General features: G+C 31.2%; 1 protein-coding gene across 3 annotated transcripts; it reads left to right on the top strand.

The window, feature by feature from the left end:
* Positions 1-5,716: 5,716 nt before the first annotated feature.
* On the top strand, positions 5,717-11,511 carry LOC133781377 (uncharacterized). 3 transcript variants are annotated; one of them, XM_062220348.1, is made up of 2 exons: positions 5,717-6,930; positions 7,006-9,214. In XM_062220348.1, exons 1-2 carry the CDS (start codon positions 5,881-5,883, stop codon positions 7,228-7,230), a joined length of 1,275 nt encoding a protein of 424 aa, XP_062076332.1. In that variant the 5' UTR covers positions 5,717-5,880; the 3' UTR covers positions 7,231-9,214. The 3 variants fall into 3 exon arrangements, with proteins under 3 accessions (XP_062076332.1, XP_062076331.1, XP_062076330.1); XM_062220347.1 differs by having other exon boundaries at positions 5,718-7,234; positions 7,331-9,214; XM_062220346.1 differs by adding an exon at positions 11,055-11,511 and having other exon boundaries at positions 5,719-7,234.
* The last annotated feature ends 2,093 nt before the right edge of the window (positions 11,512-13,604 follow it).

The following is a 13,604-nucleotide window of genomic DNA, read 5'->3' as shown; positions in this document are numbered from 1 at the left end:
AATAATAATAATGAGACTTTCCTCTTAAGAAACAGTTTTAGTTAGAAATTTTTGTTATGAATGAATTATATTAAATTTTACTTAGGAAAAAGATTTTTGATAATGAAGTGTTTATTGTATATTTAGCTTTCAAGGGTGCCTAATTGGTTGGAACATTCTAAAATATAATTTATAAACAAAATTTTGAAAACCAAATTATTTTAATTTTTAACAGGTTTAGTTAGAAAATTTTGTTATGAATGAATTATATTATATTTTATAAATATATCTTAGTTTTGCTTTTATTAAGTGCCTAATTGGGTAGTCCCGAAAGATTAGGGATGATAATTCATGACAATGCTAACTCAATTGGTAAGTAATTCTTTATAATATTGGTTGTGATTTATTAATCAACTAAATCTTAATCTCCCTTTGGGGGTGATTTAAATGGAGAGAATATGAAATTGTTTAAAGGGATTAAGATTACCCTCAAATATGCTAAAAAGCTAAAAAAAAAAAATTACTCATTTGGTACCCTTTGATCGTTCTAGTACCCTCTCATCTGTTTTCAATCTCTCATCTGTTTTCAATAATGCTAATATGATATACGATATTCGTATTTTGAAAATATAGATATTTTCAATAATGCTTATATGATACTTGTATTTTGAAAACATAGATATTTAGTATCATAATTGATAAAATATAAAATTTTGTCAATATCACCAAATTGTTATAAAATTTAATTTGTAGCTATGATTGAGAATAATTTGATTAAATTGATAAAAAATATTATTAATTAATTTGAGTTTAGGGTACTAAATATGTATGATTTTATGGTACAAAATAAGCATTATTTGTAAACACAAAGTACCAAGATGATAAAAAATACAGTTACCAAATGGTTATCTACCAAAAAAAAATAAGACCCAAAAATACAAAGCAAGCCATTAAATATAAGATTTCACATTCTCATTCCCATCAAATCAAACCTCCCTACCAAACAAACACTCTTATTTACTTTACACTAAACACCTCAAAAAATTGAAACCAAAAAAAAACTTTACAATTGATCTAAATGCAATGATAAAAAATGTTCACTAATCACTTCTTATTTGTCACTAAAAAAAACAAATAAAAAATTTGAATAACTAAACAAAATCATCACTGCAAAACCAGACTTATTTATCTAGTGATTTGACTTGAGTAGGCCACCAAGGATGCAAAAGAGCGACAACTTTCATATAGATCGGAGATCCGAGTGGAAGACGGCAAAGAGACTCAATCAGATTGTCATTTTGGCCAACTATTCGACACTGCAAAATCTCAGCCTCATCTGCTGCGACACGGTGGTCGAAGAAGAACACATCTCCATCGTCCGGATGGAGAGCCAACACATTATTATTACTCTGCAACAACCCCAGTTCATCGTTACACTCTAATAATCTCACCTCCATTTGATCATGATCATGAACCAAATTCCAAACGCACACCCCTTCGTCGTCCACCAATTCCCATGCTTTGAAAACATACCTATTCTTCTTCTTCGAATAGAATTGCACCACTCGCAGTCTCCCTCGAACCACTCCAAAATGTGCCTTGAAACACACGCAACACTCCTTCGGCAAATCGATCGAACGACACCGTCTCGAGCAAGGGTTCAGCGCAACAACGCCGTCGATTTTATGGTAGCCGTAAGGCCAGTACACGATCCCATTGCTTCCGACGACGACGGTGGTCGACCCTCGAAACCACGGCACTGAAAACTTGAAACTCCAACGACTCCATTCTTTCGTCTCCGAACAAAAAATGGATAGATGGAACAGATACGAAGCCGTGTTCGTATCGTCACGACCGAACTCTTTCGCGTTCGAACTGATTCTCACCACCTTGTAGTTGTGACGATCTCGTAAGACTACCAAGGCGTATGCGTAGTGTTTATCGAAGCCGTGCGGGGAACCAGGAATCTCGACGCACTGTTTTGTGACAGGGTTGCAGATGTACACCCGCGTGGGAGATCGTTCGACCAGCAACAGATCCTCGAACGACGACCATACGTAGCTACAGCTCTTGTCACCTCTCCAGGGCAAGAACCCTAACGCGGGTGTCTCTCCGTAGTCGAGAGTCTTTGATCTCTCGGAGAAAAACTCCCACGAGAATGGCGGTGTGATTTTGTTCTCATTACAACATCTTCGAAACAGTAGAGTAAATGGAAGAGACGATGAAGATGAATCGTTGAGCCTTTTTTGACGGTGGAAGTGATTGAATTTGGTGCTGAAATAGGATTTTGAATCGGCAATGGCCGAGAACCATCGCTTGCAGACGAAAGCACACTCCACTATACATTTAAAATCCATTAGTCGGAGAAATATCTCGAGTAGTATTTCATCACTGAGAATCGATATCGGCGGCGGATGCGGCGGCGGTGGAGGCGGCGGTGGTGGCACTGCACCACCTATCTTCTCTCTGTTCCTCCGTCGTTGATATGTCATTTCGGTACGTTCAATACTATGCAGTTGTGTTTATATATCTAAGGCCTTTGACATTTTTCTGAAGTTGTTTTCTTAAAATATATTTTAAATTTTATATATATATCGATGTATTTGGAAACATACTTAAATATTTTTGTTGTTTGTTATCATTTCAAAAAATAGTTTTTAATTTAATTAATTAAAAATTTAATAAATCTATTTTTATTTATTATATTTTTTTAAAATTTAATTAAAATTTATTAAATTTTAAAAATATAATTTTTTTACTTTCAAAATTTTGTTAAATAATTTTCAAATTTTTTTATTCTCCTTTTCAAATCAGTACATTATATTGTTAAACAAAAAATAAAAATAAAAGTTATCAAATGCGTTTATTATTTTTTATTTTTAAAAACAAAAAATAAAAATAGTTTCCAAATATATTTTTATTTTTTAAAAATAAAGAAACAAAAATAAAATAATATTTCTATTTTTGTGTTTAAAAAATTCAAAAACAAAAATTTTACCAAACGGATTTAAAAAAAAAAAAAAAGAGTTAACAATAGTTAATAATTAGACTAATTTCCTTCTTATGCAAAATAAATTTATGGAAAAGTATTCGTTTAGAGTTTTTGTTATGAATGAATTAATTATGGTATATTTTATTCGTTGAAATTTAAGATTTTTATATAAAATATGATGTAAAGTTTTAGGAAAAGGAGTATATATATACAATATTATTATTTAAGTCTAATAAAGTGATCCCTAACCTTATGTTTGGTAGAATTGTTAACTGGCACCACTGGGGATGCACATTTTTCTTATGGGGATGAGATCTTACGGGGACAATCCTCGTTTAAATAGGGAGTGGGGCGGAGATGGAGATAATTTGTAATACCTAAATGTTATATGTATTTTATATTTTTCTTTATGTGTCATTATAGTATAGTAGTAATTTTTTTAATATTTTAAATTTTATTTAGGATAATGTTTAATATTTTAAATAATAAATATTGTGAAATATTTTAATTTACATATAATTTACAATTTTTATTTTAAAATTATATTTTTAAATAAATGGGTTCCCTGCGGGGATTCTTCGCCCCAATAAGGGATTCCCCACCCCGCCCCCGACGGGGAACAAGCGGGGATGGAACGGGGACGAGGATTAAAAATATAAATGGAGACGGGGACGGGGAACACTCTCCGCCAATTCCCCGTCCTGTGTGCATCACTAAGCACCACTGGTGCCCAACACCACAAGAATATGACATACCGTTATTGGTGCAATCCAATATCGGGTCTCACTTATTTGAATTTAATAAGTATTATAGGATATAACTAATCAATCATAGTGTCACCTCATGTGGTGTTGGACATCTTAAAATGTCAAATAACAACACTCTATATTTTTGTTTATTTAATCAATTACTATAATTTCTTGATATATGAAGAAAATATGACGTAGAAGAATTATCCAAAATAAAATTAAATAAGTCATAAAAAAATTCATACAAACATAATTATAATTGGAGAGAAGCATAATAATGTAAAGTTTGGAAACAAAACCAATAAATCGTACAATCTATCTATACAACGTAATAAGTTTGGAAACAAATGAATTAAAGTTATTTGTTTTGTTTTGAAATGGTTTATAAAATAATGTAATATTGATTAAATGGGAGTGACAAATAAGATAGGGTGTGATTAAATATCATTTTGTCAATTTGTAACATATAAAGGGAAGTTACAAATTTGGTTACTGATTTGTAACTTTCAAAATATCACTATAATTAATATGTAAAAAATGTTACATATTCTTGATTTGATTTTCATGTGCTATAATGTTTTATAACTCTTAGGGATGTTATTTTGACAATCATTAAGTGTTTGGATGTTACAAAATTGCATGAGAGAAGATTCGAGACGTTTTGGCAGTTTGTAACCAAAGTTGTTACTTGGAGTTTCAGTTTTTAAGCATCTCTTTGATATTGTTGTAACACCCCCAAGCAACCCCCAAATCATTTTCTTTAATTCGATAAACACTCAATTTATCATTGGTAACACTTAAGGGGTTGGTGAAATCATAAAAAACAATTGGTGATCTCAAACTCTATAAATTGAAACTATTTTTGCTCACCTGAAATACACTTGTGATGGCATGATAAATCCTTAGAATCATTTATAGAAAGTATTACCAAAGTATTCTTACTCGTCTAAATGATAAAAAAAAATATTTTTTTTTTGATGTTTCAAAAAACTCTATTTTCGTTTTTTATGATATTTTTAGAAAATTAACTTAAATTATTTTATTCAGAACATCTGTTCCTCGGTAGTATCCGTCCATACTTTAATTTATTCTATAAATTAAAAAAAAAGGGTTATGATAAACCTAGAAAAAATAGAAATTACGAGATGAATATGAATCTTTAACGAACAGGCTCAATAATGATTATTATTTCGACACAAGAAAGGGTTGTGGGAAATTCTTTTCTTGTGAGGAACCTTGTTTAAGCCTTGAGATAATTTACAAGTTATAGAATCTCTTCTCATTTTTTTCTTTCACTTATGTAATATTATTAATTAATATTAAATATATTTTGTGTTAATTTTCACCATTATAATTTTAAGCATAGTTTTGAAATACATCACAATAATAATAATTATTATTATTATTGAAGCACAAACATTCTATACTAGTATAGTATAAAGGGCTAACAAGTAAATTAGCCCCAAATGAAACATTATTTAGATAAATGTCTCTCTTTAAAAAAATAATCAATAAATGACCCATTCCAACAAATTAATACAATGAAATTTCATATGTGCCCTTCCCTCTTTACCGAAAAAAATTGAGGAAAGCAGATTGAGATTCAATTGCCAGCGACTACAGAAGGAAATAGTCTACTTCTCCCTCTCCTTCTCGTTGTTTTTTATTTTTTGTTGAGAAATTTTTTGGTAATATCACTCTCATTTACGTTGTTTTGCTGAGAAATATGATAGAAATGATACAATTGGGGTAATTTAGTAAATTAATGATCTAAAATGTCATTTTTCTACAATTTTTAAAATAGAGAAATTGGGCTTCAAATGCACTTAATTTGAGCCATTTGATATAAATTCTCTAGTATTATAAACCATACAACTTTGTACAACACAGTAATTTTTGTCAAAAAAAAAAACCTTTTGTATATAATATAACATTAATAAACATGTTTATGCAAACGACACTACATTTATTGAAACACAACGACAATCCCAACACCAAAAGGACCCACCAAACAAAAACGACATCGATTATGATGAAACGCAAACTTCTCCAATTCTTCAAACCAATATTTTCCTCTGAAAAAAAAATAAAAAAATAAAAGACAGCCAAAGGAAGAAGAAGGCCTATAAATACAGAAATTCACACAAATTATTACCAAAAATGAAAACCCTTATTTATCAACGACTGAGGAGAAAACCAAGCACTGGGGAAGAACAGCCATGCCCAGACACAGACAGAGCTTTGTCGCCATTATCGAGCATAGGTGATGATATTTTGTTGGAGATATTACTCAGACTCTCAGATTTCAAGTGTATAGTGGAGTGTGCTTCAGTCTGCAAGCGTTGGTTATCGGCCATCATCATCATCCGCAGACTCAATCACCATCACTGCCAAAAAACACTCAATGATTCATCTTCATTGCCATCGACAGCGTCTCTTCCTTTTACTCTACTCTTCAGAGGGTCTTATAGAAGCGTAGCTGGATTACCACTCTACCACCGCATGAGGAGGGATTGTTCGTTGTCATTCGAGTTTTTCTCTGAGGGGTCAAAGATTCTTGAGTATGGACAGAGTTCAGCGTTGGAGATTTTGGGTTGGAAGGGTGATAACAACTATGCTTATCTATGGTCGTTCTTCAATGATTTGTTGTTAGTTGAACAATCTCCCGAACGTTTGTACCTATGCAATCCTTTTACAAGGCAATGTGTTGGGCTTCCTTTGTCTCCAAATTCCTTCCATCAACTTTACAGGTATGCATTGGTTGTATTAGGATATGACGAAAATCTTATGATTGAGTATAAGGTGGTGAAAATCAGTACAAAGGTGAATAATTTCATAGGTGTTGTGCCATTGTTACTCCATTTAGCCATTTTTTGTTCTAAGACTGGACAATGGAGTCATTCGAGTTTCAAGCTCGGAGTGCCTTTGAATATATGGCATCATCAGTCAGCCTCGGTTGGAAGCAATGGGATTGTTTACTGGCCATATGGTTGTAAGGAGTTTCAAGGCATTGTTGCATTGGATTCTTGTTCAGAACTATGCCGTTTGATTGATTTACCTTTTGATTGGGATTGGCGTTATTGTGTGGACTCCATGGCTCGTGTTGGAGTGGTTCATGGGCGGCTGCGGCTGGTGCAGCTGTTTTGGCATGAGAAGAATGAGTCATATGTTTTCAAGGCATGGGAACGGGTTGATGAGGATGACTATGAGGTGTGTGGTTGGAATTTGGTGCATAATCATGTTCAAATGGTAATGAGGTTTGAATGTTGTGTAAGTTTTTCTCAGCTTGCTATACTGGCTTTCCATCCATGTGATGGAGATGTGTTCTTCTTTTCGCGCTCGAATGGTGATGTTGGAGATGAAGTTGAGGTTTCCCAATGTCGAATACTCGGCCAAAATCAGTGTCAGATTGAAACTCTTTGCCATCTTCCACCTAAATCGCCTGCCAATTCGCACGTCGTTTCTCTTCTGCATCCATCGTGGCCTACTCAAATTCCTCACTACAGCTAATCAAGTATTTAGATAATTATTTTATACATATCTTATTTACTTTACCATAACTCAGTTTTTGATTTCTGTTCTTCCTTATGACTGATTTTTATATATGCAGAGACTAATGGAAACTGCAGTAATTGTTTTGGCATCATTTGTCATTGCATTTGGATTATACATTATATGTGTGTATTTTAAAGCCAATCTATTTCCTATCTAAATATATAATCAACTGGTGTAAGGGAATATGGTGATTGTTTTTTGGAATGTATACTTCCACTTTTCTATTATTACTGTCTCTAAAACAGATTTAAAAAGTTAGGTTTGAAGCTTTTTTTTGGGCACTTCTATGCACAATTAGAATGTATAACAAACACCTGTTCTGAATGGCAAAATATTGTAATGAAGGTATGCTTGAAAATGACATTTGTGAACTGCAGAAGCTTTCATATCAGAGAGACAAACTTTTTAGAATCTTTGAACTCTATAGACATGAATTTGGATAATGAGCTTGTTTAGCTGCATAGGTTATTAAAAGTGTTGCTTCATCTAATTCTCTTCTATGATTTACTACATCTAAGCTACAATATGATGTTCTACATTTAAAAATTAAATGAACTTGATGCATTTGTTTAAATATTACTTCACCAATTCCAAGCCCCCAAATGTTTTCAATAAGAAACAAAAAGCTCAGTTAAAGAATTAAACAACACACACAAACACCTTATGATCACAGCAAGAAACCAGAAAAGAAAGTAAGAAAGAACACACACCATTACAGAACTCAACCTTGCAAGAATGAATAACACATCTCAGCTTTTTTTCTCTGTTTTCACTCTTCTTCTCTTGAGTTTTTTTTTGTTCCTCACAATACCCAGCTAGCTTTATAAGACAGCTGGAACATTTATACAATGTATAGGTTATAACTAACATAACTAACTTTATAAGCCAGCTTTCTAACAACACTAGAAAGATATGTTTACTCTAATTATTCCACACAGTGGCTTTCTAATTAATGTTAGTTCTAACATATGTTTGTATGTGGTACTTCCATTCAACTCACTTGACACAACTCTTTCTATTAATTAATTTTGTAATTATCTTGGTATAATGTGGTAATTTTTCTTAAATAGAAATTATTTTATGTATGATGGTACAAGTGATATTAAACTTGTTGAGATGACTAGTTGACTTACTTGACTATTGCTAGTGTGGAATATAAGAGAATATGACTTACTTGAGAAAACTTCTTGTCATTGTGTGCCTTGAGTGTGTAATCTCATGTTTGATAGTGAAGTTGACTAAGGACCTCTGTTGCCTTGGCTGTAGGACTAACCTGATTTGGTTAAGTCCGAACCAAGAAAACTTGGGCGTTTCTGGTGTGTTTGATTAAATTCCTGTCAGCTGACTTTTTCTTCGATATTGTTAGCCATTTTTCTGTGTATTTGTAATCTGTTTTTGCAGGTGTTTATAACACAAAAACTAGAATGAGATTATTTGTTGGCATGTTTTCAATTGACAAGTGGTTAATATTGTTGATAAAGAATATGTGTGGGTGTACATTTGGCACTTGTAATTAAGAACTTTTGAGTGATACTATTTTAATTTCACTATTCTAATACATATATATATATTTGTTTTATGGGAATTTGTTCAAGATCAAGTTTTTTGATAGACTATTCTTCTAACTGTATTTATAGTAAATTACACTGATAGTTATTTTTTTATTGGATGAAAAGTTCTGTAAAAATCTTAACAAAGGAAAACCAAAGAGAATGGCATATACCTCATTCTATAATACAGTATTTTTTAGAGATTAGACTTTAAGAAAGAGAGAACTAGCTTTGTGAGAGAGTCTCTTCAGGAACTGTGATAATTTGAGTGTGCTAGTTCTTCTTATCTGTGTATAGGGTGTAATCTCAGATTGTGTATAGGGTGCCCTAAACTGGATGTAGTTCACTTTGTCCAAACCAGTATAAATTTCTATTTCTGTTCCTTTGCATTTTTACATTTGATTCTTCTTATTGTGTTACTGTAATTCTTGTGAGCTAGTTTTGCTAATATATGTTTGCATAAAGTTGACCAGCAAGTAATATCAATCTATATTTTTTTTGTTTGAATCCTGAGTAAGAAATTTGAGTTTGAAATCTCTTTGTTAATGTATATGTGGAGAACTTTCCTACAAATCCTAACTAACCTAACGGTATTGGCTATAAACTAACTTGGCAGCTTATATGTATATATTGTTGTCTTTCATTTTGAAAAAGAGAGGAAGATAAGTTGTATTGAGAGAAAGAGAGAATACAGATTGAGAATTTGAGCGTGTGTGTTGTGAGGACTGAGGGGAAAATGCAATTGTTAGAAAGTGTTTGAGATTAGAACCTCTGGGAGTCATGGAAGTGCTCATTCTTAACTGTAATTTTATTCAAAGATTGCACCAATTGATGATGATGATAGTGGATCAAACAGGATGTAGGCCAGATTGATCTGGTTCGAACCTGTATAAAATTTCTGGGTGTTCTTCCTTTATTTTTCTGCATTTCTAAGAATCTTGACCACAGAAAACATAAGAGTTTTCCTACACTATACATGATTATCTTTCTCTATAGAACTAACTAAAAAATAAATCTTTATTATGAAATAAGAGAATAGAATTACACGATTACTCAAGAACATTCATCATCTTCCTTTCTAATCATATTGTTCTATCCAAATATCACACATAATATATCAAAAACACAAAAACATACTCAGATCCAACAACATTGGATACCCAAAATGTAAATCCTGGTAATGCTACATTGAATACCTCACAAACAATAAATATGAACAACAAACAGAAAGAATTAAACTTTTAGATTAAAATGATAACATAATATATTTACTCTCTTATTTCGAATCCAAGCCTGTGAAGTTCTTGACCTTGGCTTGAATAAGTTGGTTGAAAAAACCATACCAAGATGGCTATGGCTATTACTATTATTATTAGAGCTTTCCATCCATGGCTATGGCTATGGCTGTGTGAGATTGGGATTTTAAGAACAAATTCTCCTTGCCAAACAAGTAATAATTAATATTCTAATTTATTACAACTAATGATTATTATTTGTTTTTGATTTGATTGATTACAACTAATTTATCAATTAAATTTATTATTCAAATTTTGTCCCACATCAATAGTCAGTGTTTCTATTTTAAGGAAACACTCATATTTTATAATTTTACTTTTCATTTGTTAAATGACAAATATTCAAATTAAAGATTTACAAAAAATTAAAATTCCAACAAAATTCAATTCCTCTATCTCATCCTGAAAGAAAGATTTATTAAATATTTGAATTGTATAATTAGATTTCCTAATATTGTGATTAAGATTTGCTTGAAAATGATATTTGAGAATTGTTTGGATTTATTCCTAACAAGGTCAACTTTTGACAAGCTATATGTAATGTATAATGTCCTACAAACTATAGACACATTCAATCATGAAAACATGAAAAAAAAATAAATCAAACTATCGTATTCAAACGAAAAAAAACAAAATATAATGTTTGCTGATATGTTAATTTACTCCTTATTTCTTAGAACAATCTCACTCCCACCTATTGCTTCAACAATTTAAATATATAGTCCTATACAACTAGTGTGGAATATAATAGGAATATGACTTACTTGAGAAAATTTCTTATCAATGTGTGCCTTGAGTGTGTAATCTCATCTTTGATAGTGAATTTATAACAGTAAACTTGTGTCTTTCTGGTGTTTGATGAAATTCCTGTGAGCTGCTTTGTTCTTCTATTTCCTCAGCTGTTTTCCTGTGTGTTTGTAATCTGTTTTTGCAGGGGCTAATAACACAACAGCTAGGATATGAGATTATTACTTTATTGAATGTCTTTCATACCACAGCATGGTGGAATTTTGTTCTTGTAAGAGCTTCTGAATAGCAGAGTAAAAGGAAGAGATGATAAAGATGAGCCATTGGAGGAGTTCTTAAGCCTCTTTTGACGGTGAAAGTGAATGAATTTGGTGCTGAAATCGGATTTAGAACCAGCAATCACCGTAGAAGAAGTTGGAATGAGTCATTGGAGCTGGAAACTGAGGCAGTTAAAGCTGAACTACTCAACCATCAATATTAACAAACAATAGAGATTTTGTAATATCCACATGCACTTGTTATATAATGTGTTTTCTTAAGCCAAGTTACCTATATAAATAATACATATAATCAAATGGTTTAAAGGGTTATGGCAAATTGTTTTAGGCAATTTACACTTCCACTTTCACCAATCAACACATTACATATCTAAACCTTACAAGAATGAATAACACATCTCACCTTTTTTCCTCTGTTTTCTCTCTTTAGTTTTTTATTTGATTTTTCTCTCAAAATACCCAGATGTATAATTATAACACAGCTAGCTAGAGCATTTATACAATGTATGGGATATAACTCACATAACTACCAACATTCAATCTTTGACATAGGAAGAGAAAAAAAACATATTCAAAGTAAATAAAAATCGCTCAAGTCCTTGCAACACTAGAAAGATATGTTAATAGTCTAGTCTTTATTCCATACAGAGGTTTGTCATCTATATAAGTTTAAGGAAAAATCACACTTGGTTGGTAATTCCATTCAAGTACTATTTTTTTTTAATTAGTTTTTTTATGATTTTTCTTGATTAGAAAGAAGTTATGTAGAAGATGATGATGATGATGATGATATTAAACTTGTGGAGATGAGTTGACTGTATATAAGTCAGACTCTGTAGTTGGGCATAGAAGCTCTCTCTTCTCTATTGTTACACATTAATGTTATACTTGCTGATCATGGCTTTTTGCATTGATGGTCTTGGAGAAGCAACTACCATTGGCCACTCTCATGTACTCTGCATGGAAACAGAGAAACTAACTGTGATATCTGTATAAGATAACACATTAGATCACTCACTTAGAACTGATCTCCAACAATTTTGATAATTTGAATGTTGAGAACCTTCACTGGCTAATTTGGCTCACTGTTCTTTCTTCATTAAGAAGATATCTAGATAGATTAGAGTCATGTGAACCTTATTAAAAAGCATCAGATCATTGGTCTCTTTTGTTATGACAATAGGATTGTCCAACTGTGACAATAAATTGAGACTCAAAGTAAGTCCACATTTGAATTCTCCATGAATTCAGGTTGAGTTGGACACCTTTGGGGTACCCCACATTCTAGAATCGAAATGTATATGTCTCTCAATCGTGAGAAGGCTACTTTTTCTCTTCCTAATTGAAAACATATGGGGGTCTTGGAATTGGTGAAATAATACTTAAACAAATGCATTAAGCTAATTTAATTTTTATATACCAAACACCATATTGCTGCTTTGGATGCAGTAAATCTTAGAGCATCTTCAACCCATTATCTTATTATGGTGTTGCATCAACACAAAAATTAAAGAATTTTAACACTATATTTTTTTTCCATTCCAATCACAACACTAAAAATTACACCAAAAAATATATTATTTATTATTATATTATTTTTTAATAAAATAGAATATTCTTTTATTTTATTTTATTATTTAATTAATCAATTAAGTAAAAATGTCATTTTTAATTACGTGAAACTTATTTCATAAATATTAAAACTTGAAAATTATAATAACACATTACATTTTCCTATTTAAATATTACACTACTACAATAAAATATATTTAATTAACCCTAAAACATAACACACTCTTAAAATATTAATTAAATTAAACTAATTTTCCGATACTATGTGTATTTATAAACCCACATAAAATATTTGAAATATTTGAAATTTTATTTAAAAAATTAAATTATATATGTATTTATAATTTAAAAATCCAACATAAAATATAAACCCACATAATACTCATATGTTTATATATATAAATATATATATAAGATATATTTATCTTAATAAAAAAAAAAAATTTTAAAATGCCGTGTGAATAGTGCACGGCATATATGCCGTGGCACTGTTCATCAACAGGTAAATAGGAGAATTTTTGGAGTTAGGTTGGAGATGAATTTGTGATCTCCATGACATATATTGCTGTAATCCCGTCAGATTGCATACGGCCTTAGAAGAGAAAAATGCATTAAGTTCATCTTTAATGAGTAAAAAGTTCTAAAAAGTAAAGTCAGTTTTTATGAATATAATATTGTGATAAAGATTTGCTTGAAAATGGCAATAGTTTTCACATCAGAGAATCAGAGAGAGAGATTGAAAAACTTTTTAGAACCTTTTTTCTAAGGAATTTTTTTATCTGTGAGTGAGTGGATAGGTGACTATTCTCTTGTGGACTGTTTTTATTTTTATCTTTATTTGCAATGATTGATAAGTAATATATAAATTTATAAAGGGTATGTTTTTT

This window comes from Humulus lupulus, chromosome 6 (genome assembly GCF_963169125.1).
Source record: "Humulus lupulus chromosome 6, drHumLupu1.1, whole genome shotgun sequence".
In the NCBI taxonomy this organism is placed as follows: Eukaryota; Viridiplantae; Streptophyta; class Magnoliopsida; order Rosales; family Cannabaceae; genus Humulus; species Humulus lupulus.
This window is presented reverse-complemented; position numbering and strand designations above follow the sequence as displayed.